General features: G+C 39.0%; 1 protein-coding gene across 11 annotated transcripts in view; it reads right to left on the bottom strand.

Moving 5' to 3' along the window:
- Positions 1–1,615: 1,615 nt before the first annotated feature.
- LOC133600028 (uncharacterized) overlaps positions 1,616–27,726 on the bottom strand; it is a 34,093-nt gene continuing 7,982 nt past the window's right edge. For 2 of the 11 annotated variants that reach the window (XM_061952937.1, XM_061952930.2), the window contains exons 2-33: positions 25,947–27,394; positions 25,541–25,825; positions 25,367–25,471; positions 25,058–25,176; positions 24,685–24,903; positions 22,914–23,001; positions 22,453–22,605; positions 21,156–21,253; positions 20,659–20,831; positions 20,465–20,572; positions 19,703–19,882; positions 19,431–19,565; positions 18,478–19,308; positions 18,079–18,279; positions 17,778–17,996; positions 17,441–17,665; positions 17,140–17,355; positions 16,872–17,057; positions 16,562–16,792; positions 16,247–16,417; positions 15,944–16,144; positions 15,617–15,769; positions 14,948–15,141; positions 14,640–14,708; positions 14,516–14,554; positions 13,861–13,923; positions 12,487–12,660; positions 8,318–8,680; positions 7,775–7,897; positions 7,328–7,441; positions 7,162–7,242; positions 1,616–3,289 (exon numbers count right to left, since the gene is read on the bottom strand). In XM_061952937.1, coding sequence (XP_061808921.1) covers positions 3,260–3,289; positions 7,162–7,242; positions 7,328–7,441; positions 7,775–7,897; positions 8,318–8,680; positions 12,487–12,660; positions 13,861–13,923; positions 14,516–14,554; positions 14,640–14,708; positions 14,948–15,141; positions 15,617–15,769; positions 15,944–16,144; positions 16,247–16,417; positions 16,562–16,792; positions 16,872–17,057; positions 17,140–17,355; positions 17,441–17,665; positions 17,778–17,996; positions 18,079–18,279; positions 18,478–19,308; positions 19,431–19,565; positions 19,703–19,882; positions 20,465–20,572; positions 20,659–20,831; positions 21,156–21,253; positions 22,453–22,605; positions 22,914–23,001; positions 24,685–24,903; positions 25,058–25,176; positions 25,367–25,471; positions 25,541–25,825; positions 25,947–27,386 — 6,987 coding nt within the window. In that variant the 5' untranslated portion in view covers positions 27,387–27,394 and the 3' untranslated portion in view covers positions 1,616–3,259. Of the gene's footprint in view, positions 3,290–7,161; positions 7,243–7,327; positions 7,442–7,774; positions 7,898–8,317; positions 8,681–9,993; positions 11,134–12,486; positions 12,661–13,860; positions 13,924–14,515; positions 14,555–14,639; positions 14,709–14,947; positions 15,142–15,309; positions 15,324–15,616; positions 15,770–15,943; positions 16,145–16,246; positions 16,418–16,561; positions 16,793–16,871; positions 17,058–17,139; positions 17,356–17,440; positions 17,666–17,777; positions 17,997–18,078; positions 18,280–18,477; positions 19,309–19,430; positions 19,566–19,702; positions 19,883–20,464; positions 20,573–20,658; positions 20,832–21,155; positions 21,254–22,452; positions 22,606–22,913; positions 23,002–24,684; positions 24,904–25,057; positions 25,177–25,366; positions 25,472–25,540; positions 25,826–25,946; positions 27,395–27,726 lie in introns of those variants that run through there. The other 9 variants (XM_061952953.1, XM_061952945.1, XM_061952961.1 and 6 more) reach the window with 9 other exon arrangements.

The following is a 27,726-nucleotide window of genomic DNA, read 5'->3' as shown; positions in this document are numbered from 1 at the left end:
TGTTCTGTTTTATCAGTAAAGTGCAGCTGAGCAATCCATGGTGTCGGTCGTTTTTCACAAAAGCCACACAACGCAGAGAGGAAAAGACCACCGGTTACACATGAACATACTAGCTTTGTTAGACAAGATCATAGACTGTATTGGGCAATATAGTTTACATACGAAATGTCAATTTTCATCTATTACAAGTAATAAGAAAACGTAAATGTAAAAACATACCTATCAAGGAGGAAATGAGCAAGTTTGGCGTCAGATGAAAAAATCTTCTCCGCCTTCAATCGTCTCCATCTTTCAAAGGCATCCCCGATACAAATCCTCGTTTTGTTCCTGGCTTTGTCGTGAATAAGTTGAGAATCGTAACGAGGCTTTTTAGAATTACTAAGGTCTGACATGTTTAGTAACTTTACCAGTTGCAGTAGCTAGACGAAGATGGCGTAACTGGCAACCTGGATGTAACACACTCACTTAGTTACTGGTAAACGGTAGAGGGCGGGACATTGAAATGAAAACAATACAATTTCGGGGCTGTAAATCTAATTTTGAAATGAGCATATCCCGGCTGAACTACTGTTATCACTTATAAAGCTATTCGAAAATTACATGATTTATTAATGCCTTTTGACGTATCAGGGCCATTTAATGACTTGACATTGACTTATTACATGTTACTACGCATGTGCAGACTTGATTCGGGAAGATGCCGGTTTGGAGAGGTTCATATAAGAAACAAAGCAGGAAAAGTTTTAATCAAAACTACCCATATAGTGTCAACCTTTTCCTCAGTAACACCGAATTTATGTCATAAAGGCACCATCCAGCAGCAGTGGTGTTGCGTCTGTAGGATGCGGACATTAAAAAAAAAAATTAAACTCAATGGTAACTTTAAGGAATATGGCCTCATTTTGGGGCAGTTAGACAATGTTAATGTCAAAAATATGAACAACTATTATTAGTATTATTATCTATTTAATTTAATTTATTTTTTGTTATTTTAATTTTGGATTTTCTCTACTTCATGTAAGCTTCACTCAATGGATATGTATTCACACATGTGTGTGGGAGTGGGGTGGGGATAGTTTTGGTTTGTTTGGTTTTATTTGCTTTGTCTTGTTTTTCCTTTGTTTGTTATATATTTTGGCCGGTGTTATTTTTCTAAAATAATTGATAAAAATATTTTTAAATATATGTGAAAAACTATTCATTTATGTAAATTATACGTTAAACAGTTGGCGATTTGGTATTAGCGCTGAAGTCTTAATAAAAGACTGCCATAACATGGCGGGGGCACTCCATCCATCCATTTCCTACTGCTTGTCCCGTTCGGGGTACGTTACAAATTAAATACCGCCACCTACTGTGTTAAGAGTGTGCACCAGATTATCCTCCCTCACAAATACTAGACTACAAAAAAATAAATATTTAAGGTTTAACAGAGGGTTGCAGCCATGAGTTACTGCATCGTTGTATGTAACAGGCTAAAACTACAATACAAAACAAAATATTATCATATAAATTATCTATCGGATAGTATTATGTAACTGCTCTATCTACTACGTATGGATTATTAGATTAATCTGCACAATTAAGTGTTCAGTCAATCACAATGCAGAATAAGGCATTTTTTATATATATTTTAATAAAAGACACAGATGAGTCACAAAGAGACAACATTTTTCACCATCTAAAACATGTTTTTCCCCAAGTGAAATTCTAAAAGCTCACCCAAGAGAGGTTGCTGTTGTTTTGCATTAAAGACGTTTGCTAAGAAACACGCCATCTAAAAAAGGGATTAGTGCGTGGACAGAAAAAGTACATTAGACAGCAAGTGAGAGCAATATACTTGGACTATGTGGTCAAAGGCTTTACAAACTTTTGTTCATATAAATATTGTGACCTCTCTAAATGGAAGCTTGAAATTCAGCTTTTCAGTCGAGACATTGCAGTACATCAAATCACATGAGACAGTTGCTACTTTACAAATAAATTACTGTATAGTAGAACATGTAAAAAAAAAAAAAGTGTGCTCCTGACAGAAAAAGGGACAACTGCCTTCATAATGTGAGAAGGGCAAAAATGTTCCCACAAGAATTTTGTTAAAAATTGTACAAAAAGGCAATCAGTATGCTATTAATGCAAAATGGTAAAATTGAGGGATATAATAGTCATAAAAAGCATTCATTTAAAAAATGAAGCTTCTGAAATGACTTTCTCCTAATTAAACATTTAGTTTTGTATTCATTCTTTCAAAATTCTCCAGAGAACAAGCTCTTCCAAATTATTGACTTCACACACTGAACAAGATTGTACATTGAAGCAGGGACAGATATAAATATATGAACATTCCCATTGAGGTCTGTGGTCTTGCAAAGTATATTAAAACCTGAGATAAACAGACCAAAGCATTATCAAACAAAAATAGCCAAAGCAGTTCTGACGTCCGAGTAAACATCATGGCTGAGGGAAGCACTCTATCATGTCCAATTCATTATTTCTGTGAGGGAAACCAAGACTTGAATTGAGACCCCATATTCAGTCAAATCAGTTGGCGTGCACAATTTTTTATCAGTTGAGGGATATGAATAACTTAAAAACTTCATTTTGTACAAACACTATAAAAGCATTAAACCTATAAAATAGAGAATATTTCAAAATAGATTCAGTTTTAATTCAAACTTTACATGAAAATGTAGGCTACAAGTCGTCGGCCAGAAGTGACAGAGGGGAAATTTCTGTTATTTTACCTGAGCAGTGAGCAAACCCCAAACAACTGTCCAAATTAGAGCACAGATTGTGTATCAATGTGAGGTATATAATTTAACTGAACAAATGTCTCTCCTATATGAAATGCATGAATAAACAAAAACATGAATGTAGTTGTCCCCAGTAGTATTAAAGGATACATGCTAACAATCAAAACTAGTACCAAGACAATGAATCTGTAAATTTAAAAAAGTAATACCCGCTAAGGACGTAAAAACATTTAAAAACCAACATAACTGCTATGACTGAAGTGGGAAATGATGCTTTGAATGAAACAAGGCGGATTCTAAAAGGTGAAGTTAGATGAGCATGGTGCAGTCCTCCTCTACCTACTGTGAACAGAAAGAAAAACACCATCTTGTCACACTTTGCTACTTGGAAGGTGTGTGTGTGTCTACGTGTGTGTTTGTGTGTAGTAAGGAGTGGGTCATTTGGTGTGTGTGGTGAGTTCTGCATTGAGGGAGTGGAGTCAAAGGAGAAGCTGCTTGTGGTGATTCAGTTACAATGCTGATGCTCCGCCATCTTTGCCCTGCAAAAAATACAACATATGCTTGTTATTACATTTAAAATTAAGATATGTATCTGTCATTTACCAATATGATGGTGATTTTCCTCTTACAACATTATGTGCTTTAAACAATGTGGTTTGATGCACATTAAACAATTCAAAGTGCTAACCACAGATTCTTTTCATTACTAGACAAAACAGTTCGAATACAATTAAATAATTCAGCATTAATTTAGCGTTTTCTTATGTATAAGTGATATAAATGTGCTCCTCTAAAGCCTTCCTATATGTTTGCAACTAGTCCCAAAAATATAACAAGAAAATCACCGACTAGCTTATGTTACCATTAGTGGTTGAACAGAACACACATATTTTTTTTAAAATGTCTACATTTTTCACAATTACTAATTATATTTAATAAAAATTGCTGGTTGGATCGAGGAATTTGTTTGGCATTCAGGCGAGTCAGTCATTGATGTCACGTACACGCAAAGAGCATAGCTCCAACACAAAAGTAGTTCATAAGACATAAACAATTTGCAGTCATTTTGTTGTTATGATAGAATATACATTCAGCAATTGCGAATGTTAGCTATCCCGATCGCTATCATTAGCCAAAGACTGGGGCTGCAACGATTAAATTGATTCATTCGATTAGAAAAAAACATTGATTAATATTCTCGATAAATCGTTTGAATGTAACCAATACAAATTGATAAAATCCTGACCGCATGGCTTGCCCGGAACTTTAAATACGTGGATAGTTGCCGCACAGCCGCTGCAATAAAGCGCACGAGAGCTGTGGTGTGTGGATGCTGTGTGTGGCGATGAACTGCAGAGTTTTTTGTTGTTGTAATTTTTTATTAATAATGCACACATAAGTGTGCAATTTTAATGTTGATTATGTACATTTATTAAGGTAAAAAGAATGAAGGTTATGGCAAGCAGAATTTTATTTATTTATTTGAACTACTTTGAATTGGGGCTATAAAGTGTGTTTTATCCAAATACTCGATTATTGGACAAAAAAATCGGTAGATTACTCGAATACAAAAAAATATTGATAGCTGCAGCCCTGAACACACAAAGTTAATGCGCGTGGACACGTTACCTACTGTAAGCCCTAAGAAGGAGGGTTATAATGCTTTAAAACACATTGGCAAGTTAGCACCCACTCGGGAAAGGCATAAATGTTGCAAACAACCCCTTTAAATTCAAAGACAAAAAATTCCACTTCAAAACTTTATTTGCCTTATCATACACCTATTTACTTTATAGCGTTTCTCAATTAATTGAGGACGCACCTCACTAATCTTCTCAATCAATAGAAATTGAACTTGGAATTTAGAATAGTCAGTGTCCAGCTGCTATACCACTATGGATTTACGGTCTTCTGAAAATACCTCAACACACAGCCATTATTGTCTAAATAATAATAATGTGTCAAAACTGTGTCCTTGGTGTGAATATTTAGTGTGGGCACCATTGTAATTTAGCACTGCATTGATTCAAATACTCCATGATGGATGTTAGACACCTTGCACTACTCCACCTTCTGCTTGAGGATGCTTAGCGCTCAATTTGGGTCAAGCCTAGAGGAGACATACAGTACCTGGCCAATTCGTCACCTTGGATGTTTGGGCTCTCTTTAATGTAGAAAAACTGCCATGTCTCCCAGATTCCTATTATTCTGTTTTTTACAATACATTTTGGAGTTTATGTTAACCTAAATAAACCACAGCTCTCTGGTGTCGGCCTCACTCATGCAGCCCCAGACCACATCACAAGACTGTAGACAGTTACATTTTGTATTACCAGCTATTTAGACAATAAAGGCTGTATGTTGACTCATTTTATGTGGACAGTAAATCTTAGGAGTGTGAATCTTTGGGCACCTAAAGATTCGATTCGCTTCCTGGGGTGACAATTTGATTCAGAATCGATTTTCGATTCAACACGATCCTCGATTCAAACCGATTCTCGCAATGTATTATTTGGTATAAATATAATGAAACTTTTTCAAAACAGGTAACAGGTTAGAAAACTAGGTATTTCTGGTAGCATGGAGATGGCCTAAGACATATTTTTAAAAATTGTAATTATGAATCGATTTAGAATCGGGATGAATAAGAATTACAATTGGGATGTGAAAACATATTTTTTGTGCACCCCTAGTATACAGGTAAAAGCCAGTAAATTAGAATATTTTGAAAAACTTGATTTATTTCAGTAATTGCATTCAAAAGGTGTAACTTGTACATTATATTTATTCATTGCACACAGACTGATGCATTCAAATGTTTATTTCATTTAATTTTGATGATTTGAAGTGGCAACAAATGAAAATCCAAAATTCCGTGTGTCACAAAATTAGAATATTACTTAAGGCTAATACAAAAAAGGGATTTTTAGAAATGTTGGCCAACTGAAAAGTATGAAAATGAAAAATATGAGCATGTACAATACTCAATACTTGGTTGGAGCTCCTTTTGCCTCAATTACTGCGTTAATGCGGCGTGGCATGGAGTCGATGAGTTTCTGGCACTGCTCAGGTGTTATGAGAGCCCAGGTTGCTCTGATAGTGGCCTTCAACTCTTCTGCGTTTTTGGGTCTGGCATTCTGCATCTTCCTTTTCACAATACCCCACAGATTTTCTATGGGGCTAAGGTCAGGGGAGTTGGCGGGCCAATTTAGAACAGAAATACCATGGTCCGTAAACCAGGCACGGGTAGATTATGCGCTGTGTGCAGGCGCCAAGTCCTGTTGGAACTTGAAATCTCCATCTCCATAGAGCAGGTCAGCAGCAGGAAGCATGAAGTGCTCTAAAACTTGCTGGTAGACGGCTGCGTTGACCCTGGATCTCAGGAAACAGAGTGGACCGACACCAGCAGATGACATGGCACCCCAAACCATCACTGATGGTGGAAACTTTACACTAGACTTCAGGCAACGTGGATCCTGTGCCTCTCCTGTCTTCCTCCAGACTCTGGGACCTCGATTACCAAAGGAAATGCAAACTTTGCATGGTTGGGTGATGGTTTGGGGTGCCATGTCATCTGCTGGTGTCGGTCCACTCTGTTTCCTGAGATCCAGGGTCAACGCAGCCGTCTACCAGCAAGTTTTAGAGCACTTCATGCTTCCTGCTGCTGACCTGCTCTATGGAGATGGAGATTTCAAGTTCCAACAGGACTTGGCGCCTGCACACAGCGCAAAATCTACCCGTGCCTGGTTTACGGACCATGGTATTTCTGTTCTAAATTGGCCCGCCAACTCCCCTGACCTTAGCCCCATAGAAAATCTGTGGGGTATTGTGAAAAGGAAGATGCAGAATGCCAGACCCAAAAACGCAGAAGAGTTGAAGGCCACTATCAGAGCAACCTGGGCTCTCATAACACCTGAGCAGTGCCAGAAACTCATAGACTCCATGCCACGCCGCATTAACGCAGTAATTGAGGCAAAAGGAGCTCCAACCAAGTATTGAGTATTGTACATGCTCATATTTTTCATTTTCATACTTTTCAGTTGGCCAACATTTCTAAAAATCCCTTTTTTGTATTAGCCTTAAGTAATATTCTAATTTTGTGACACACGGAATTTTGGATTTTCATTTGTTGCCACTTCAAATCATCAAAATTAAATGAAATAAACATTTGAATGCATCAGTCTGTGTGCAATGAATAAATATAATGTACAAGTTACACCTTTTGAATGCAATTACTGAAATAAATCAAGTTTTTCAAAATATTCTAATTTACTGGCTTTTACCTGTATATACAAGCTGTACAGACTACTCTAAAGTATATGCAAGTTTGATTTCTATAGAATTGTCTCTTGAGAAGATATAAAATGGTTGCCTTGTGCTAGTACTGATGTCATAATGGCAAGATGTATACCTTATCCTGGTCATTATCGCTGTCTGCACTAATGACAATCCTTTTCTCCACCCGAGTCTCTGAGGAGCCGCTTTTCACTATCTGCTTCAGGAATTAAAGTACATAATTGTTTAGTAATTGAAAAGATGAGCTCAGAGGAGTACATTGAACTATGGGCAGCTCTGACCTTTGAGATATGCGTAGTAGTTGTGGTGATGGTGGTGCCACTGGTAGTTTCTGAGGTCTGAGAGATGGACATTGTTGTGCTTTCTTTGTCCTCGTCTGCACCATCAACTGCATCCTGGCAGAGACAACAACTCGACAATGAATGTGTGCAGACAAAATCTGGGTATCAGCTGTATTCTCATGCAATTGGATAATTGGATAACTAAGCTGATGAGAGAACTATTGAGAGTTGTGTTGCCGAGTGGGGAAGTTGGACAATATGTTGAGGCACCTAACAAATTTATGTGACACCACTTTTGCCTCATGCTGACACGTTACATGTATCGTTTCATGGCGGAACCAGGGCTCTTACAATGGCCTGACTCCTATCACGCCTGCTCACATTTTGCTGCAGCTAAGTCTTCCTTCAGGCACACGAGCCAGACAATAACTTATACTAAGCCCCTACCTTTGAAGACTCATAGGTGACTGTCTGGGTTGGGACGATAGGGACCTCTGTGGTGGAGATGCCACTGGGTAAGGAGTTGGAGGCAGCTGTGATGGTGACTGTCTGGGTCTGCACCAGAGGGGGCTGTGGATGGGAGCATAGCCCCATGAGTGGCTGTTTAACCAGACACATCGCACCCCACAGAAAACTGTTTACAACATGAATGCTGGAAGGAATTGATTTCCAATGAAACAATCCTTTCTTTGCTTTCAAAAAATTCCCTTTAAATCACCAGTGATTACAAAAGGAAACCAAATCAAATATGAAGCCAGGATCCCAAAAGATGAGAGGAAACCCAAGATGGTAAAAGAAAGTCATATATTTAGAGAGATCACCCATATCTGGGATCTTGGCACACCACTGTGCGACACCTCTGCAACAACTGCACTTACACGCCACAATTCACATTTATTTTGCACTGGTGCTGCAGCGGTGAGCAAGTGTGGCAAACAATGAAATAGAACAAAGCTCAAGCAGAGACAGAATCAACTTGAGGAGGGCTACCTGGAAGCTATGTACGGCCCGTGGCGCACCGTTTCTGAAATAGGGAGCAGAAGTTCCAACTCTGTTCCCAGAGCACTCCGGAAGTCCGGGAACTACTTTCACCCGGTTGTCATTAAAACCTTTAGTTGAGAGGTTGAGGGAGGGAGGCGGCTGTGCCACAATTACTATGGGAGAAAAGGAGGGCCTCAAAACTAAAAGCTCTTCCTGATCACATGACTTCTCTACTGGAACACTTGGGGCGTCAGCACATCGACAGTGGCCCACAGTAGGACTGGACTTGTTGGAAAAGCCCAAAGTGACGAAGGTTTCCTCATGTGCAGCCTTTGCTTCTGAACCACTGCACATTGGACTAATATTCACACTCTAAAAAAAAGAGAAAAGGCCAAAACATTTAAGTTGGTAGCATGAAAAATCCACCGCAGTGTGCACATTCTCCTGTTATAAGGTCTTTGGCTAAACAAAACATGAACGTATATCAGGTTTATCATTGTGTTATCACGTTCATTCAACCCCAAAGAATCAAAGCAGATGCAAAACCAACACACACAGCTTTAGCTAGATATTATGGTTGACATGGCATCCTCTTTTCTAGTTATATTCCTCACGGACATTCTGTACTAACTACACAAGACGGTAAATCGTCAGATTGCTTAATTTGTACTTTGATAAAGCTATTGCGTGTCTGTGTTAGTTATGGACAAAACAAATGTAAAATAAAAATGTGACTACTTTTTCTTTATCTAACATGATAGACATATACTATGGAACCTCCAGAAGTCATACCGTTTGGAGATCAACCAACATCTCGGACAATATGTCTCAGATATAAAAATAAAACTTTGGAGTTTTTAAGCCAGACCCATCATAGGCTGTTCAATACAATACAAGCTTATGTTAATTTCTAAAACTGCATAAACAATTTAATATTAACACGTACATACTGTATATTGTAGCTGAAAGCGTAATAGCCAATGACGAGAATAAAAATCATCAGGGTGCTTTCCAGTACAATACTATTGTCCATTACGGGACTGTCAATGTAATATGTAGTTTATTTTACAGTGGTTCACTTCCCTTTACGCTTGCATTGCAAGTGGTAACGTGACTATAAACGATAATAACTATAACCATGGTAAGACTTCCGACAGCTAGTATTACTGTTTTAAATCAAAATTATCAACAAAAACGTGATTGATAACTGCACATTGTTAAACTCATGAACTGACTGGCCCCCCCAGCTTGCTAGTTTGTTTACATGCTAACATGAAAACAAGAGACATTAACGTATTTCCCAATTAAGAAACGACATACCCCAATCTCAACTTATATGAACACATTACTGTCTGAGCAACTAATATATTCAATTGTGCACATTGAATCTGCAAGCTGTGTTCTCTTAAAACAGAGTAATCATTCTAAACTCAGGGGAATATGGGACAAAGGTGTTTGTCACGGTGCGTTCAAGGACCCCTAAACAGAGTAGAACGCAACAACACCTACGAGAAATAATTAATAATAATAATAGATTTAATTTATTACACACTTTTTTATTTAAGTAAATCTTAAAAGTGTTACAGTACAAAACCATATTTAAAATAATAAAAGCTTAGTCATTGAAACAGATAAAATACTAGACAAAGACTATCAGTGAGATATTAGAAACACAAAACATGAAAAATAGTGGCTTTTCTAATAGTGTGACTATTTATTTTAGTTACCGGTATTAAATAAATAACTTGGTCAAAAGATTTCAGTTTGTGTATTTTTTCTTTCTGAGCACATATAACAATACCGCGATAACCGTGAAAAATTTGGCTGCGATAACTGTGATATTATATTCTCATATTGTTATATCCCTAATTGGAGTAAGCATGTTTGAATTGTACTTAAAACATGCATGTTGAGCTGTTACAGTTCAGACGTTAGTTGGGGTAACTTGGAAGTCAAAACACCACAACATGGATTGTGTTCAACTTTGGAGGTTCCACTGTATCAGTATAATAAAAAAAAAAAAAAAAATACAAATGATAAATTGCATACCTGCATAACAAAATACAAAATGCATGAATACACAACCAGTGAAGTGTATATGGAATACTTTATTCTTTGATCATGCGACAGGATGCGTGCAGTAGTTATATAAGGCTTTGTTTGTACTGTACTTGCTAAAGGACAAATATTACAATTTAGCTGCCTCAAGAATTGTAATCACAGAGGTTATGCACTGTGACAAATATTTTGGCACCAAAATTAACAGCCTTGTAGAATGTTGTATCAAGATCAAAACTTACGGTAAATATGCTAGTTCCCTTGCTGATCAGCTTATCCAAATATCTTAAAAACACTCGACAATACAAATTTAGTAAAAAAGTATGTAAACGTGATGTAGACAGAGAATAGAAGACCTTTTAAAATGTGACATTATGTAACATATAAATAATGAGTCCAATAGAAATCAGAGAAAATGTGGAAGGAAGAAGATTGGATTCAATTCCAGTGCTAATTAGTCTTGAGAATGAGTCTGTTTGGGAAATGGTATGGTGTCAAGAAATGGAAAAGGGGACAGTCTGTTCCAGAGAGGGAAGGGGAAAAAATGGTGGCTTCTCAAGTGGAGCGGAGGATGAAAAAAGATGAAGAAAGCTACAGTGATGTCGGAGAGGAGGAGAGAAAGCGAGAGACTGATGGCAAGGTGATTGGGTGCTGTCTCCGCAGGTCACACTCACACCTGTGTGGGACTTTCACAGGGTCCAGAAGGCCCCTCAGCTGCGTTTGGAGTAGAAGTCTAGCAGGGGGCCGCGTGGGAGGCGGGTGACAAACTGAAGGGGGCGGGGTTTGGGGAGCAGGGGAGAGAGATGAGAGGGAGGAATTTTGATGGCAATTAACCTTGGAAAAATGTAATTAGGTATTTGTAAATTAAAATTTGGACGGCATCATCAATGACAAAATTGTTTGAGTGATTCAGATTGCAGGTCCTGTTATTTCAAGCCTAGATATACTACATTTTACCATGTACTCAATTGAGCATCTGACTAAACCCGGAAAAGAGAAAAAGGCATGCTAACTATAACAGCATCTTATGCAGGAAAATTATTTCATATTATCTATAGCTTTTCTGCAGAATTAGTCATTTGCTCCATTAAATGTATTAAACTAGTGTTACATAATGACCCATTGCATTTTAATCTGGCTGTGTTTGTTCTAATTCTCCTCCTCTCTGCAGACTTTGATCATTCAGTGCAATACAGATGTGTTGGGAAAATGTGATTTGGTTGTAAAAACAGAACATAGAGGGAGCTCCATTAAAATATGTCCAATTGAAGATGCAATGCAGGATAAAAACATTGCTCACAAGAATTGATTATTTTGCTGCCTAGAGAGGTTATAAAAACTAATAGAACTGTGAGTCAGACCTTGTCTCTTCAGGCACAAACAATTTGAGGTTTGGGGGAAGCAGCAATAAATTGAGAACACAGTGGGAAGTGGGAAGAAAGAGTGCAAGGCAAAACACATTCAAGCAAAAACAAGTTTGATGAAGGAAGGATAGAGGAGAGAGGGAAAGGTCACGTCTGCTCTTTGCCAGAACGTGCAAATTTTGCAGTTAGGGGTTCATTCCCGATGCCATGCACCACATCTGTTGTCAAGCAATGGACAAGTCAGCATCTGATGCATGTCATGATATGAAGCATGTGAGTGGATAGCATGTCTCACAGATGCCTCGTCCACATCAGACTAAATTGAAAATACAGAAGTGCAGGGCCAAGTCAACCAGTCCCATTCCATTCTTCATACACATGCTTGTGCTGCATATCACATACCATTGCCATGAATAGGTCTGAACATGCGCACACATATACCATCAAACAGTCAACCAATAAAAGAAGCAACTGGTCAGTGCTTGGCCAAAATGCAATTTTAGTGGAAGGATCTTGTGGAGCAATAATTTATGTAATAAAAACTAAAAATCCTCAAAATTTCACATGAATAAAAGTGCACACAATCCATGGATGCTTTTTGCAAACACATATAACCTTCAGAGTTGACAAACTATGAACAATCTGATATGACACATGCATATACACATGAAGTTGAGGGGATTCTTCTAATCTATATTTAATTTCCCTATCTTTAATGCATACAGATATGTTTGCTGTCTGCTGTGACAGACTTACCCCATCTGCACTGGGCTGACCATTCACACCCAGCGAGCGTAATGGAGAGTGTGTTGACAGACGCTTGTCCCATTCACTGGGCCTGGATTGTGGCAAAGCTTCCATGAAGTTCCTTTTCAGCTCGCTGACACTGGCGTGATGCCTGAGCAGGTCCTCCTGAGGCTTATCAAACTCCTACAATGGGAACATGAAGCGGAGAGAGGGAGGAAGAGCAGTAGGGTGGTGGTGTGAATATAATCAAAAGGTAATGGAGAGAAAGGCAGGTGCGGACAAAGTGTGGAAGGGAGAAAAAGTGAAAGTGGAGGAATTTGGAATTTTCAAAGTTGGGCGTAAGGAAAGAAAACGAGAGAGAAAGGGGAAAAAAAGATTAATAAACTGATGGCTATTGTTTGACTAAACTTGTGCCTTAAAATGATTAAATAAGCAACATCAGAGTTAGTGATTTTTGGTCACACATGAGATGGGCCACATTTTAAGTGTTGTAGATCATGTAACAATGATAAATCATCAGAGACACATTTGAAAAACACCAAAGTTCTCAGGCTTGTTTGATTGATGATATTCAACAGCCATGATTTGTCAAACAGACTTGATTGTGGTACGAAGGGTACAAGCATTAAATCACAGATTTCGAGCACAGCATGAGGCTGGCAAATCAGCAAGCAAGTGGGTAAAAAAACTGAAGTTATAATAGAAGTAAATGAAGATGAAGCCTTGACAAAAACAAACCTGTTTGGATTGAACATAAATTAACAAAGCACAAATAAAACTAAACATTTAGCACCAAGTTGATCTCAATGATTGTGTGTGCAATTACACATTACCATACATTCCAGCATGTAGTCAAAGCTTTAGTAATTTAGTGTTCCTACTGACTGTGGAGCAACTTAATGGTAAGTGTCACCAAATACATAATTTTTACACACACTGCAACAAAAATATTCAACAGTTTAGACTTTCAGCTGCTTAGTTTTATTTTTAAAAATGCTTTCAGTGCATTGCAATTATTGCAAATAAGAACATTAGATGGTAAAAGGATGCGAGAAGCAGTTAAGTAAAGCAGGAGAATACTGATGATCTAGAAAGATTATAGAATCGATATTCAGCTAGTTAGTTGTTTCTCAGATAGTTAATTGTATATGACTTCTAAAGTCAATCAATGAAACTACCAAGAACAATTGCCAAATTAGTATTGGTCTACATTTCAACAGCACTCTCCTGAAACACGTGGATTAGAGTTGCCATAAACACATTTGTTAGGTAACCTGATGCAAGTTTTAAATCATTGTGCAAGCGTGATATGAAACAGCAGCCAGTGCATCAAAGAGCAAGAAAACACAGCAAGAGACTGACATCTCGAGCAGGGATACAAACCTCCAACATTAAAAGGCTATGTCTGATATAAATTGAATCTCCCTCAATTTTCTTAGCTCTTTTCTGTGAAAAACGAACAGAAAAAAGGGGTTGGATCAGGGTGTCAGTTTCTGTGCGTGTTGGCAGCTACCTGCCGCACCTCAGACATGCACACTCTAAAATGTAATCATGTGTGAATTGAAAAGATGAGCGGCAAAACTATCTACAGTACATGCAAACAGGTGGGACTAAAAATTAAAGCCTAACCAGTTTCAGTATTTTAGTCTGAAGTTAAATCAAGAAACAAGGACTTGTGAAGTGACACTAGTGGTGATAATACACTAGTTATTATGATCTACGTCAGTAAAGTTAATAGTACAAATAATCATGAATGTGCATTCCAGGGTGATAAGTGCATGCAATGAATAAATACATGTTTAATTAACGGCTAATGACTGTTGAAGTAACAGAATACTACAGTTATACTTAGTCCATAAGGCAAGCAAATAATGGTATTTGGTATGTCTTTTAAGATGTATACTCCTTGAACCCTTTATGGCCTAGCTATTGTTTATGCAGGCAAATGAGGAAAGGATGGAATTAATCTTGGGCATAACTCATTGACATTAGAAATGTAGAAATGACTGCGAAGGACACACAAGGCTAAGAATCTGACCTTTCGCAATCGCACCAGTTCCGTGCTCGTCACATCAGACTAGGATGAGAGAGGAAGACATGTTAGCATATCCTCTGCTTCTTGTCTTTTATGGATATGTGTCTCTGAGGCTGGTGACACTAACCTGAATGTCCCCATTGATGGAGGGGGTCATTGAGGAGTCTACAGATCTCTGGTCCCTCCACACCGCTGACTACAGCAGCAAGAGACACAGCTCAGAACAATATGTGCTGGGTTGTTTTGCATCTTTACTAACGAAAATACTTTCAATGTATCTATTGCTTGTGATTATCGCCAAATAAAAATATACCAAAGCGATCCCTATTTAGAAGACATCTTAGGAACAAGGCCCCAGATTTTCAAATAGGCTCACAGTCAAATTGATACTTCTTGGTACAATTAAACAGTAAAACGTAAACCTAAAATAAATACCTTGTCCTCATTTTTTGATGGCTCAATGGCTTCTAAGGTGACCTCAAGTGTTCGTTCCTCTTTGATGGCTGTCCTGATGGGAGTGGAGGTCTGAGGCTGTTCCAATGGTGCCATGGGGATTCCGGCCTCTGCCAGAGCAGCTTGGGAGAAGACTGGAGCGCTGACAGGACGGGTGCTCCTCTGTGTGATCACCACTAAACAATAGACAAATTAGAAGGGGACTCGGTTATAAAAAAAACAGTATTGAGCATTATTGAGCCATCATCAAATAAGTACAACACACAAATTACAACATGCCAGAAATCATACTAAAAGTCACAAGCTTCCAAGAGGAGACCACACACTGCAAGAATATAGTTCACCTTGGATCTGACATCTTGAAGTAGACCAAAAGTACATAACCAGCAAGTTGAAAGAAGGACAAGATGCGGTTAATTTCAGGTAATGATGTTAGGAAGCAAGGAGCTACAAAGCTCAACATGACTGAAGCAGTGAGTATTGAGATTATGAAGCAACATTTCTTCAATCTGCAAAACAAAGTGCAGTCAGACATATGTGCATAATGGTTGACCGGCATCCATCTTGAAGCGATGTTAATAAGTGCCAAAGAAAGTGAAAACTTGTGCAAGAAGTGTATTTTTAAAAAGTCAATCCAATCAGGCAAAATACCTGACTTTCTGCGGTCATCGTCGAGTAGAATAAACCAATCATCATCACGAGTATAATTAAGGCGAGGTCTTTCTTCCAGGATCTGTTTCTCAAACTGAGGTCTTGTCACAAAAATAGAAATCCTTGTTTTGACCTCGGTGGTTCTTTGAATTTCTGCCGGAGATCGGATGTGTTCAGAGACAGCAACTAATTTGATTTTGTGCAATATCATGAAATACATTAAAACACAGATAATTGAGCAACCCTAACCTCCAAGAAAGGGTTGGAGGTAGTTTGTCATACAATAAACTCATTGCATACATAGTTAGACTGTCCACTTAAAAATACCTGATTTTTTCGGAGCCACATCCAGCAGATTAAACCAATCATCATCCACCTTTCTCTCTGTTAGACATGGCTGCTGCTGTGACGGTATCGCCTGCATCCACATCTCCTCCACAAAAGTAATTCTCTGCAGTGACCTCTTCTCTAAAACTGAAAACCCTTTTGATGGTGTTACGTCAGGAAACATTTGGACAGGTTCGGGAACTAAAGTAGAATACAAATTAAATGTGAGCTCTGGTAACCACACTGCAACCTGAAAATGTGATTTTTGTACTGATGTAATGTAATGCAAAATTAACAGAATACCAGGTGATTTGACTGCAGTATTTAGGAGTAGAAACCAGTCATCATCAACCTCTCTTGACTGTGGTGGTTTAATCTCGAAAAACTTTACTGATCGCCTTACATCTTCTTTGTTGAATTTTGACGTTGGTCCTTTGACTTCCACCACATCCACAATACGCTCGACCATAGAAACTAACACAAAAATAAATTAGTATTCCCTCTGCAGTTGCTAATTATAAATTAACCTTGGATTACTACATAATGCTGTCATTACCATTAACATTTGTGAATGTATTACTTGTTTGGAATTTAAATTCCAAAGTGCATGAAGGATACCTGATGGTACAGCAGTGGTCTTTTCTGGGATGATATCAAACAGAAGAAACCAATCATCACCTTCCATTCCTGATGCTGGAACAACTGCGCTCAGTGTCATTTCAGATAGACACGTCTCATCACGCCTGCTCTCACCACCAATTATCGTCTTCTCCCAAGTTCTACTTTCAGTGGTTAACACCTCAGTCTTAAATGTCTTCCTCAGTGCCAGAGTGATTTCAACAGGAGTGACTGGCACAAGCAAACAAAGTCAAAGTGAGATGAACGTATATTGCCACAATATTGTAAGCTCAAACCACTAACTATATACCTGGAGGTATTCTGGCTGCCACCTCCCGAATAGCACCAAACACAACAAACCAGTCATCATCTATCTCTGGTTGTGATTGGGATGACTGCTGTTTTGTCTGGTAAATCTGTGGAAGTTCCTCCTCAATGTGTTGTATTTTAATCACCGGTCCAACAACTGGATAGCTCTTAGCTGGCATTGGCATTACTGTTTTAGAATGAAAAAATAGTTTGTTTGGTTTGCTGAAGTATGAAAAAAGCACATAAGATGGAAGCAACGAAGTAGGTACCTGTTGGGACAAAGGATATTTCCCTGGTAACAATATCGAGAAGTAGAAACCAATCATCAACTTTAGTCATGACTTGTTGGACTGTTTTCTGCTCTGGATATATTTTCATAGGAGCCTCAACTCGCTGCAGCATTATTTTTTCTACTTCAACATCTACTTGTTCTTCAATCAGAGTAGACATGCTTTTTTGGGGGTCATCATGCACAGCCATGGTCACTTGAAAAAATAAGCATGTAAAAATATTTTACCACTAAAGGTTTTATGGAATAAGAAATGAGCATGTGGGCAAAGTCAGCAATACCTGGTGACACAAACAATGTTTCTCTTGTGGGAACATCCAGTAGTAAAAACCAGTCATGCTCACTTTCTCTTACACCCCGGGACAGCATTGTGACTTCTCTTAGGTTCAGATCATCTTTTAGTTCCGTTTCTTCCACTACTCCAACTTCTGCAGGTTTGTCTCTCATTCCCACTGCTTCTACTTCAGCCAGAGAGACGTCGTCTTTAGCAGGGACCTCAAAAGCCACTACAAAAATATACAAATCCTCAAGCACCACAGGTTGCAAAGGGGCCAAGAATGCCAGCAAAGCTCAATGTGACTGCTTGCTTTAGTAAAAGGGATGACATTTAAGCAATACCTGGTTGTACATAAGTTGTTTCTTTGGGAACAACATCCAACAACACAAACCAGTCATCGTCTCGCTCTTTTACCAGCTGCTGTTGCATTTCTTGAAGATGTCTTGGTGCTTCTTCCCTTATCTCTCTTTCTTCAAGCATCACTTCCCTAATCTCCTTGAACTTTTCAACCACAGAGACCAAACTTTCTGCCTCCATTGGGACTTGTTTCGTGAAGGTAACTGACATAAGTAGAACATGGATGAGCATGACAACAACAGACAAGCGAGTGTTCTGGAAATCAGGACAAGGATTCAGCACTACCTGGTTGGACAGATCTTGGAACCACATTTAGCAACACAAACCAGTCATCTCTTTCCGTATTGGTCTGTGGTTGTGGGATCTTTTCTTCTGCTATGGATGGCTCTTCCAATGTTAAGACCCTCTCATCCTCATATGTTGTAACCTTCGCTTTTGAAATGAAAAACTCCCCATCCTCCAAATCAACATGTTCCACTGATGCGACTGATCAAAGTAAAGAAAAATAGGAGAGAAAAGTTGCCCCAAAGACTCAAAAGGAAGATATTCAACAAATTAAACCAACAAGAATTTAGTTTGAACAAAATTGGATAGCAATTATAGCTCCACAGTCAAAACTTGTACTTAAACAAATAAGCACTGAAGACAGATTTAAGTTTCTTAGTTCAAATTTAAATACTGTACCTGGTGGTTTGACAATAGCTGTGTATGGTGGACGGTCAAAAAGCATGACCCAGATATCCCGTTCTTCTACTAGTTGAGATGTATCTTTAAACTCAGGCCTCTCTGTAACCATCTTAGCTTTCTCCTCCTTTATTATTGTCTTCAATCTAATCTCATCTAACTTTTGTTCTGCTATTAGCTTTGTCTGTGCTGCTTTCACAGCATCAGACTGCTGCTGCATTCTCTGGTCTACAAAAGCAACTCTCTTCTTAGTCCTTTCCACCATGTGATAAGCTACCTCAGAAGAGGAAATCAGTTGTGGCGAACTAATCTTTTTCCCCACCTCATTTTGCCATTCATGTTCGATCAGACGTAGCCTTTCTCTCAAATTTTCATCAAACAAACTGTCATCCTTTGCCTTGTTTTTACTCTCAATCCTTGTCTCATCTACCTCAGGTGACAGTCCTTTTAAAAACACCTCTTTTATTTGCTCCTCTAATTCATCCACCTCTTCTCCTTCTTTACTTTTCCTTACCATCATCACAGAATTTTTTAACACAGTCCGAGTTATGGTTTCACTTTCTTTTTGTAGTTCTTCCTCTTTTAGCTTAGCAACTTCATCTTCTCCTAATTCCTCTTCTATGACTTCCTGGATCCTATCTGCCATTTCATCTACTTCCTGGAGCCTCTCTTCCAAGTCCCTCACTTTCCTCAGCCTCCTTTCCAAATCTTCCATCTCTTCTAGTTTGTCTACCATCATCACCATCGACTGTAGCCTCTCTTTGAGCTCCTCATCTGTCAGTTCTTGTTCTGTAAAACTCTCAGTCTGTTCATCCTTCACCTGGATGTGGGCTGCAGGGAAGGGAACAGGTAAGGACTATGAATCATTAAAAAAGCTGGTATGTGACAATAGTGCTTGTTATGTCACATGCATCGTCTGTTCAAAAATTGTAATGGCACACAGAGTGACTCACGATGAAGTTTCTCAACATGCTCATAAAATGACAGGCTGGGGATTCGGTCAAAAGAGCTGAACCAATCTTGGTGCTTTTTCCGTGTTGGTTGCAATAACCTGTCAATAGTGCTGGCATTTGCCAAGCTAGGCTTAACTGACCAGGTGAGAAGAAAAAGAGTGTAGACAAAATAAACAGAATTACATAAAAACCCAAAATGTGGAATAAATGTCTGAAGAAAATTAGTAAGAAAAGCTGATCATGAAGCTGACATGTATTACAAGCGACCATACCTGGTTTAACAAAATCAACAGACGGGGAAAACGGAAAAGGAGGATGTCGTTTCAGCAGGACAGACCACTCATCTTTCTTTCTAGTCTTCAGTTGTGCATCAGTTGAAAGCTCCCACCATGCCAGACCACCTTTCTGAGTGTTCCAGGACTGAATATATGCTTGCTCAGGCTCACCTGTGGCTGTTAAGAGATGACGATGTGATGGCAAAATGTAATGATGACCATGGGGGAACAACACTTAGTGCTACAATGCACATGAAAGGCTTTGTGAGTCCAGTAAGGGGAAGTTACTTAGCTAAGTGATATGGGTTTCTGATACGGCTAAGTAGCGCAGGTGCTACATCCAAAATGGGTAACCAATGCTGTCATCATAATCTGTTGTTTCAATAACAGACAATCAGGCAGAGATGGTTACAAAGTGAGATAGCCAGGTTAAGATGATGAGCCTCAAGCAAAAACAGAAGAAATGATATAGCAAGTATTAAGCTGCAGCATTTGAGCAAGTCAAAACAAGGAACAGAAGCATCAAGGTTGAATATGCATTGGTAATCAGGGTTGTGACCAAAGACACCCTGAGATCACCCCAGGGAAAGCTGAGTTGGTCATTGAACTGACAAGTTAAACATTAATGCCAGAGGTGAAGGGTCTCTCTAGTGAGAGTGTTAAATGTGGCAAATGAGCCATGAGTGGAAGCCATGTAGCCATTAGTGAATCAACAAATGGGCAAAAAGCACAAGCGAAGCTCCACACAGTTCCAGGTACCTGGAAGTTTTAGGAAAGGGTGGGGATTGTCAGAATTAAATATCAACGACCAGTCATCAACCTTAGACCTGGTTGATGCTATCAGGGTCTGGAGAGTTTGATCTCCAGCTGTTGGACCAAAAGAAGAGTGTCTCTCTGAGTATTTTTTATTATAAGATGTTTATGGAATGCAACGATAGACATATAGTGCATACCTCCATCGAGATTGCGGGAGAGGCGTTTGCTTGCAGAACGTGTGAAGCGAGGAGCAGGGCGGTCAATCATAGAGCTGGCTTGCCGGGTCTGGGCTTGAGTGCGCCCGCTGTACCTGAACTTGGAGCCCAGGACAAGGAAGCGACGTGATGAGGGAGCCTCTATTGTTGAAACCCTAAGGAATAAAATAATTATTTGAGTTTCATCGGCTAGTCTCTTTAATTCACATGAGAAGCCACATAGAACATGCTGAATTAAAGTACACTAAATTATTTTATATTCCATATTTGGCTATGTTGTGTAACTTGGCACGCAACAACTGTGACCCTTGGAGGGTTCATTCTCTGGTTAGGTCGAGTGCACTGTTGCTGGTCAAATAGACGTGGAGCCAATTTCACGGATTAAGCAGCAGTTAGCCAATTATGCAGAGGACAGAGAACAGACGTGTCACCAAGGAGGGAAATTACATTTAAATTGGGCAAGATCAATCTATTCTTACCTAAAGAAGGTGTGATGTTCAACACAGACCTTCCACAACTTCTTTGAGGCTTTGTAATTTGGCAGTTTGAAGCCAATTGTGCTTTCATACTGCTCTTGCTGAGGGCCAAAAGGAAAAAAAAAGTTACGAAAGAGTCAGAGATAGTGACATTGGGTTGATTACATTAGTCGGCCACACAGCCTGAAGCATGACATTTACCCTGAAGCAAGGTCGCATTAGTAAATTCTAAATCCGGTCCAGTCAAACAATTTAATTACTTAAAAAACAATGAATAGGATTACTAATATTTCTAGGCCATGTGAAAAGCAAGAAAAGGAAACAGCCAGTGTGTCAGACAATTCAAAATATATACTAGCTCTGATTTAACACAATAATTTAAAGTAGCTAATACTAAATAATGACTTTCACAAAGGTGCTAAGGCAAGTGGCATTCTTTTCCCCCATAGCATTGGTTTGTATAATCAGCAGAATCCGAAAAGCTGCACTGCTCACTTCTAAGAACAGTTGTGGATATGTTCCACATATCAAAGACCCATGACATTTTGGTGCACATTGTAATTTTGGAAAAAATAATTATTTTCTCTCATCGCTATGTGCTTATTGCTATGCAACAATGTCAACACTTGTGCCCTAAAATTAAACTACCGAGGATGTATGGGTATTTATTCATGCTATGCTACACTATCCATTAGAGGTGGGTATCTTTGGGCACCTCACAATTCGATTCAGATTACGATTCAGGAGCTACTATTCGATTAAAAATTGATTATTGATGCATCTTTAATTTAAGTATATTGAAGTAGTTTTAAATTTTTTGCTTCGCTAAATTAGCGTTTATCACTTGCAACTTTTAAAAACTGTGCATTTGTAATAAAAAACAGTTAAATTAATTTCCATCACATTTTCTATGTTGTATTAAATGTGTGCAAAACAGGAACATAAGTGCCCTGTAATAAAAGAGCTGGTCGGATCTCTCAGTGAGGTGGCTCGCTGCAGTCAGCCATATTTTAGAACTGTCTGCCTAACATTATTTACTATAAATAAATGAATGATCAATTATTTACATTTACTAATCGATTTTATAATCGATCATGTCCAAATTGCGATGCATCTAAAAATCGATTATTTCCCCACCTTTACAATCCATCACACATCAGTCATGATTTAAGCTGACTTTTAGGGTGTGTTAAAATGAATAATTACTTTAAAACTTTGGTAAGAAATTAATTTGTAACCACAGTTTAATCATTTCTAATTGTTTTATTCATAGAAGGACAAACGGTATATTGTGATTTACCTCAGATGGCCTGATCTTGATAAAGAAGCTGCTACGTTTGTAAGAGATTTTGAGAACTTTTGGCCAAGGAAAACGGTTGATTCTAAGCTTGTCCTTGTAAACCATCAGACCACTAGAGCAAACCCCCAGCGTAATGTCCACACCATCAAGATCCTGGAAGCACAAACAGTAGAGCGTTTTAACCGTTCTTTACAACACAAATCCAGTGGGGGGCAGACTTTCTCACACTATGAGGTCATGAAGTACTTATTCCCCACTTCCTGAGCGGTATCCAACATTGATTTTGTAATTAAAACATGAATATGATTGATACAGATGATGTCACAACATAATGGAATGCATTTAAAAAATTAATGTAAGCAAGTTTATATTCAAACATTAACTTCGGTGTACAATCTCCATGAACTTAATCTAACCATCAAAGGTTTATAGACAAGGTCATTATTCATAACATATTTTACCTTGGCTTGGTGCAGGTCCACACCATACATAGCTAGCTTCTTGGCATTTTCCAAAAACAACAGGTCAGCTTGGGCTGGACTCATTGACCTTTGATACAAAGAGGTGAATAAAAGGCCATTATAAAAAATAAATAAAAATAAAAATAAAAATAAATCAACATCAGCTTTTCACAATACCAGAATTTCAGTAGTATTTGAATACCTGTGAATTTCCGCGTTTTTTTAATTCTTCATCAATACGACGACAGAAATATAAAAAAAGTATTTATTAAAAACTGCTTCAAACTGTCAAATATTTAAGATCACTGTGCCTTAAAAAATATTTTAAGCTAAATATTTGATTGCATTACCAGCTGTTTAGATTTAACTACACATTCAAAAAAGAACAGCAGTGATCTATAACCTCCCAGTACAAACCAAACAATACTATGCTTATAAATGTGGCCATAAATAACAATAGTCAGCTATTTTATGTTTTGAAAAAGTACAGAAGTGGCGTGAAGACTTCAGTACATAAAACAACCAATATTGTTCTGGATATTCTTTCAATATAGTGGTGGCATGACTGCATCAAGTAATTTGTAATGAAAATAAGGCAAATAAAAAGTATAAAAAATATACTTAAAAGACAAATCTTTGTTTTATATTTTTTAATCACATTAGGCCTTTTTGCTCAATATTTTTGTGTTTTGTTCATTTTATTTCTATAATGTGACACAGGTTCATAAAGAAAGCGCTGCATTCAGCAAATGGCCTCCAGTCAACATTCTGAACACCAATGGTTTACATATTTCACCAAGAAGGCAAAGCGCTGCCAAACGACGGAAGAGTGTCTTTAAGCTGTGTCTTTTTAGCACTTATAGAAGTGATAAAGGTTGGATAGTAACTTTGTGGAGGTTTTTAACGCGCTTTGCACACACTCCCTGGGCTTGCGATAGCGGACCTCCGTTCTCACTTGGGCGGCGAATTCATCGTTTTTCATGACTGCCTAAATTTGATTAGCGAATAATGATGTACGACACATTGCACTCCGCACTTCCTTTTCTCGTTTCACTCTTAATGCGTACATCGATAAAGTAGCAACACAGATTTCTTCTATTACGTCTTTCTTTGGCGAATCGATTTAAGAACTTTGTACTCCGCCTACTGCCCGAATGTAGCTGAATTAGGCTCCAGCAACCCCAGCGTCCCTGAAAGGGGGACAAGCGGTAGAAAATGGATGGATGGATAGATCAAACCAATCGTGCCTCCGTGTGCAACTCATGGTTTTGTGTACACTCTTCAGTCATTTATTTTACATGCCTTCCAAACAAAACTCAGGGCTTGTTGTAGCAGAGGCAGAGCCTTCCACTCAGGTTCTGTCTTTCTAGTCATGTCTTAGCGCCTCAGCATGTCTGCCGTTTGTGTGTTTTCCCCGATTGACAAGTTTTGTCTAGTTTGCTAACTCAACATGAGTCCCAAAAAGCCAACAGACCAGCGTGGAAAAAAAGAGGAAATCCCTGTGGATTAAAAAAAAGACAATTTGCGGGGAGTACTGTACATTAATGTCGCTCGCTGTGCCAAAGCAGACTTATTGCGCAGTTAGGGAACATTTCCTCTCCATTCCAGGGAAGAAAATGGTGGGGGTGTTGTACAGTATTTAGTACTAACGATACTAAAAAAAGCTGGTACGGATGTAATTGTTGCGTGTTGATATCAACTTAGTATCAATAGTTTTGACAACCCTAGTCAAATCAGATTCCTTACGTTACAATATATTGTGGAGGCTTACCTGTAAGTGCGATGCAGCTCCATCACTTTGTCCTCCAACTCTTTGCTCTGTCCAGGAGCAAGGCTTAGATCTTTAACATAGTCAGCTCCGTGGACCTCAGGGTCATATTCCCCAAGCTCTGACTGTGCTGTGTAAGAGCCCAGTAAGGATAGGGTGACAAAGGAACAGGGAAGAACCCCACTCATGATGTCCTTCCTCAGCTGAAGACATAGATAGTACCTGGAAAATCATAAGAGGAAAAATTCACATGAAACATATTAGGAAGTCAATTAGCAATTGAGAGAGTCATTAAGAGTGACATCTGTATTTGAAATACAGTAATGCATTATAGCCACAAGGCACGCAAACAAACAAACATTTAAGGAACATTCACCTGGTGAGGTCTTCGGTGAGCTGTGCTGGGTCAGGAGGGTAGAACTTTATGTTGAACATAAATTCGTAGATAGCACCTGGCACCTGTTTGCGAATCTCCTTGGCGTGTTCCAGCCATGTCTGAGGTAGGAAAACACACTTTATATTACCAAAACTCGGTGTATATTTCTGGTCAATGCAATCCATCGTCATTTAGATCCGAACTTGGCTGAACTTAAAATATATTTTTAAATGTGTAGATTGTCATAAAATAAGTTAGCCACCACAAACAATTCAAAAATGGAGATTGAAACTTTAGTTAAAAGCTGACCTTGTTGCCTGGCGTTTCCCAGTGAGCAAGGCCAAAGTAATCTTTCTCCAGCAGGTTGAGGTGGTCGCACACTTTAGTGACGAGCTCCTGCCCTTTAGCGTGTTTCTAAAGACAAAGTGGATTTAAAAATAAAACCCAGAAAGGCGAAATCCAGGAACTTGTGCAGTCACTTACATCAAGCTCACACTCAAACGAAGTATCATCCAGTAAGGTGACTTTGCAACGAATGGTTTTCTGTCGTTTGGAGCCTTTGGCGTCATCACCCTTCTTCTCAGTCTTCTTTTCTGTAGCAGGCTTCTGCTCTTTTGTTTCCTCCTTAGGCTCCTCTTCTTCCTTTTCCTCTTTCACTTGCTCTTCTGGTTCTTCCTTTTTCTTTTCCGCACCCTCTTCCTTCACTTCTTTGACGTCTTCTGGCTCTTCTTTGATTTCAGCTTCCTCCTTATGTTCCTCTGGAGCCGGCTGGAAAAGACAGAAGAGGGGAAGGTAATACATGAGGTTGGAGTATTTGAAAACATGAGACCAACTACAGAGTAAATACATACAGTATAATAAAAATAACAATATGCAACATTAAGCTGACCTGCATCTCTGCGCTGCTGAGTGAATGTTGATCAGGGGCTTGCTCGGTTTCTGGCTCAGTTTTAAGTTCTGGTTCTGGGGCAGCAATGGGTGCTTTTACTTTCTTTTCACTTGACACTTTCACCTCTTCCCTTTTTTCTTTTTTCCCTGTCTCTTTTTTCTTTCCTTTGTCTGCGTCCCGTTTTTGCTTATCTTCTGCCTTCTTATTGTCGTCCTCTTTCCCCGTATCCTCCTCTTTCTTTTTAACCTCCTTTAGGTCATCCTCTTCCTTTCTTTTGGTTTCGTTTAGTTTCTCCTCCTCTTTCTTTTTGGCGTCCTTCAATTTATCCTCTTTCTTTTTGCCCTCCTTTAATTTGTCTTCCTCTTTCTTTTTGGCTTCCTTCAATTTCTCCTCTTCTTTTTTCTTGGCTTCCTTGGATTTATCCTCCTCTTTCCTTTTCAATTTCTCCTCTTTTGCTTTCTCCTCCTCCTCTTTCTTTTTTGCCTTCTCCTCCTCTTTCTTCTTTGCTTTTTCTGCCTCTTTTGCCTTTTCTTCTTCCCTTTTCTTCTTATTCTCCTCCTCTCGCTTCTTTGCCCTTTCTTCTTCTTCTGCTTTTTTCTGAGCTTTTTCCTCTTCTTTTTTCTTCACCCTTTCTTCTTTTTCTTTTTTCTTTGCTTCCTTTTTATCAACTTTGTTCTCTTTACTCTCCACCTTGTCAGTCTCTGTACCAATTGTGTCTTTTGCTTCAGTAGCTTTATTTTCTTCTTCTGTCTCCAATTGTTCCTCTTTTTCTAGAGCCTTCTCTACCTTTTCCTCCCTTTGCTGCGTTTTTTTGGCTTCTTCGTCTTCTTTTTTCTTCTCTTGCTCCTCTTCCGTTTTAGCCTCTGTGGTTTTCACCTTCTCTGCATCCCTTTCTTCTGTTTTCTTCTTAGCTTCTTTCTTTTTCTTCTTACTGCCCTTCTTCTCCAGTTTTTCTGGCTCTGTCTTTTTTTCCACCTTTTGTGGTTTCTCTTCGCTCTTTTTGACCTCTTTTCTGTCCAATTTGTCCTCCTCTATGGGAGCCTCCTTTTCAGTTTTCACTTTTTCCTCTTTATCCTCTTCTGTGTTGTCAGATTTTTCCTCTCCGTCCTCCTTTTCCTCTCTTGCTTTCTCTGCCTCAAAGTCCTCTCCTTCGGAACACTGGGAGCGACGTTTGAGAAAAGAGGAAAAGAGTCGAGACAGGCCTTTGCCAGCAGAGGTTCTGGTGCGAGGTTTCAGCTGGTCCTCTTCAGGTGAAGATGTTACATTGGCAGGCCCAGGCTCGGTAGCCTGTACCTGGGTTTGTTTAGCCGACTGCTCGCCCTCTGGCTCAGATGTGGCTGCCTCTGGACTCTGCTTATTCTCAGGTTCGGGTTCAGCACTACTGGCCTTTTGCTTGCCTTCAGTGTCCGCCTCGCTTACGGCACTTGCCTCTGTTGTCATGGTAGCCACTGGGTTGGAGAACAAGAAATGAGTCAAAAATGTAGACAAGGACACAGTGCTGTTTACAAAGTAAGTGACAGCACAACGCTGCTGCACTTGAAAGACAACAAACAAGATTAGGATCAATCAACTTTAATCCTGTGCTTCGTAAACATGCCTAACACTATTTGCTAAACACATGCAATAAATAACAATACTCTTGAGTTTGTAGATGCAATCCTGTTGGAGTAATAAACATTTTGCTGAATAATGTTCAAACAGACATAAAAAAAACTATAGTTTTACATAAAGTTGTATGAAAGGTTTGGACGCCGCATGGCCCTTTTTTGTGGAAAAACCT

Source organism: Nerophis lumbriciformis, linkage group LG04 (genome assembly GCF_033978685.3).
Source record: "Nerophis lumbriciformis linkage group LG04, RoL_Nlum_v2.1, whole genome shotgun sequence".
Classification (NCBI taxonomy): domain Eukaryota; kingdom Metazoa; phylum Chordata; class Actinopteri; order Syngnathiformes; family Syngnathidae; genus Nerophis; species Nerophis lumbriciformis.
Note: the sequence above shows the minus strand (reverse complement) of the source record. Positions and strands in the feature narration are given on the sequence as shown.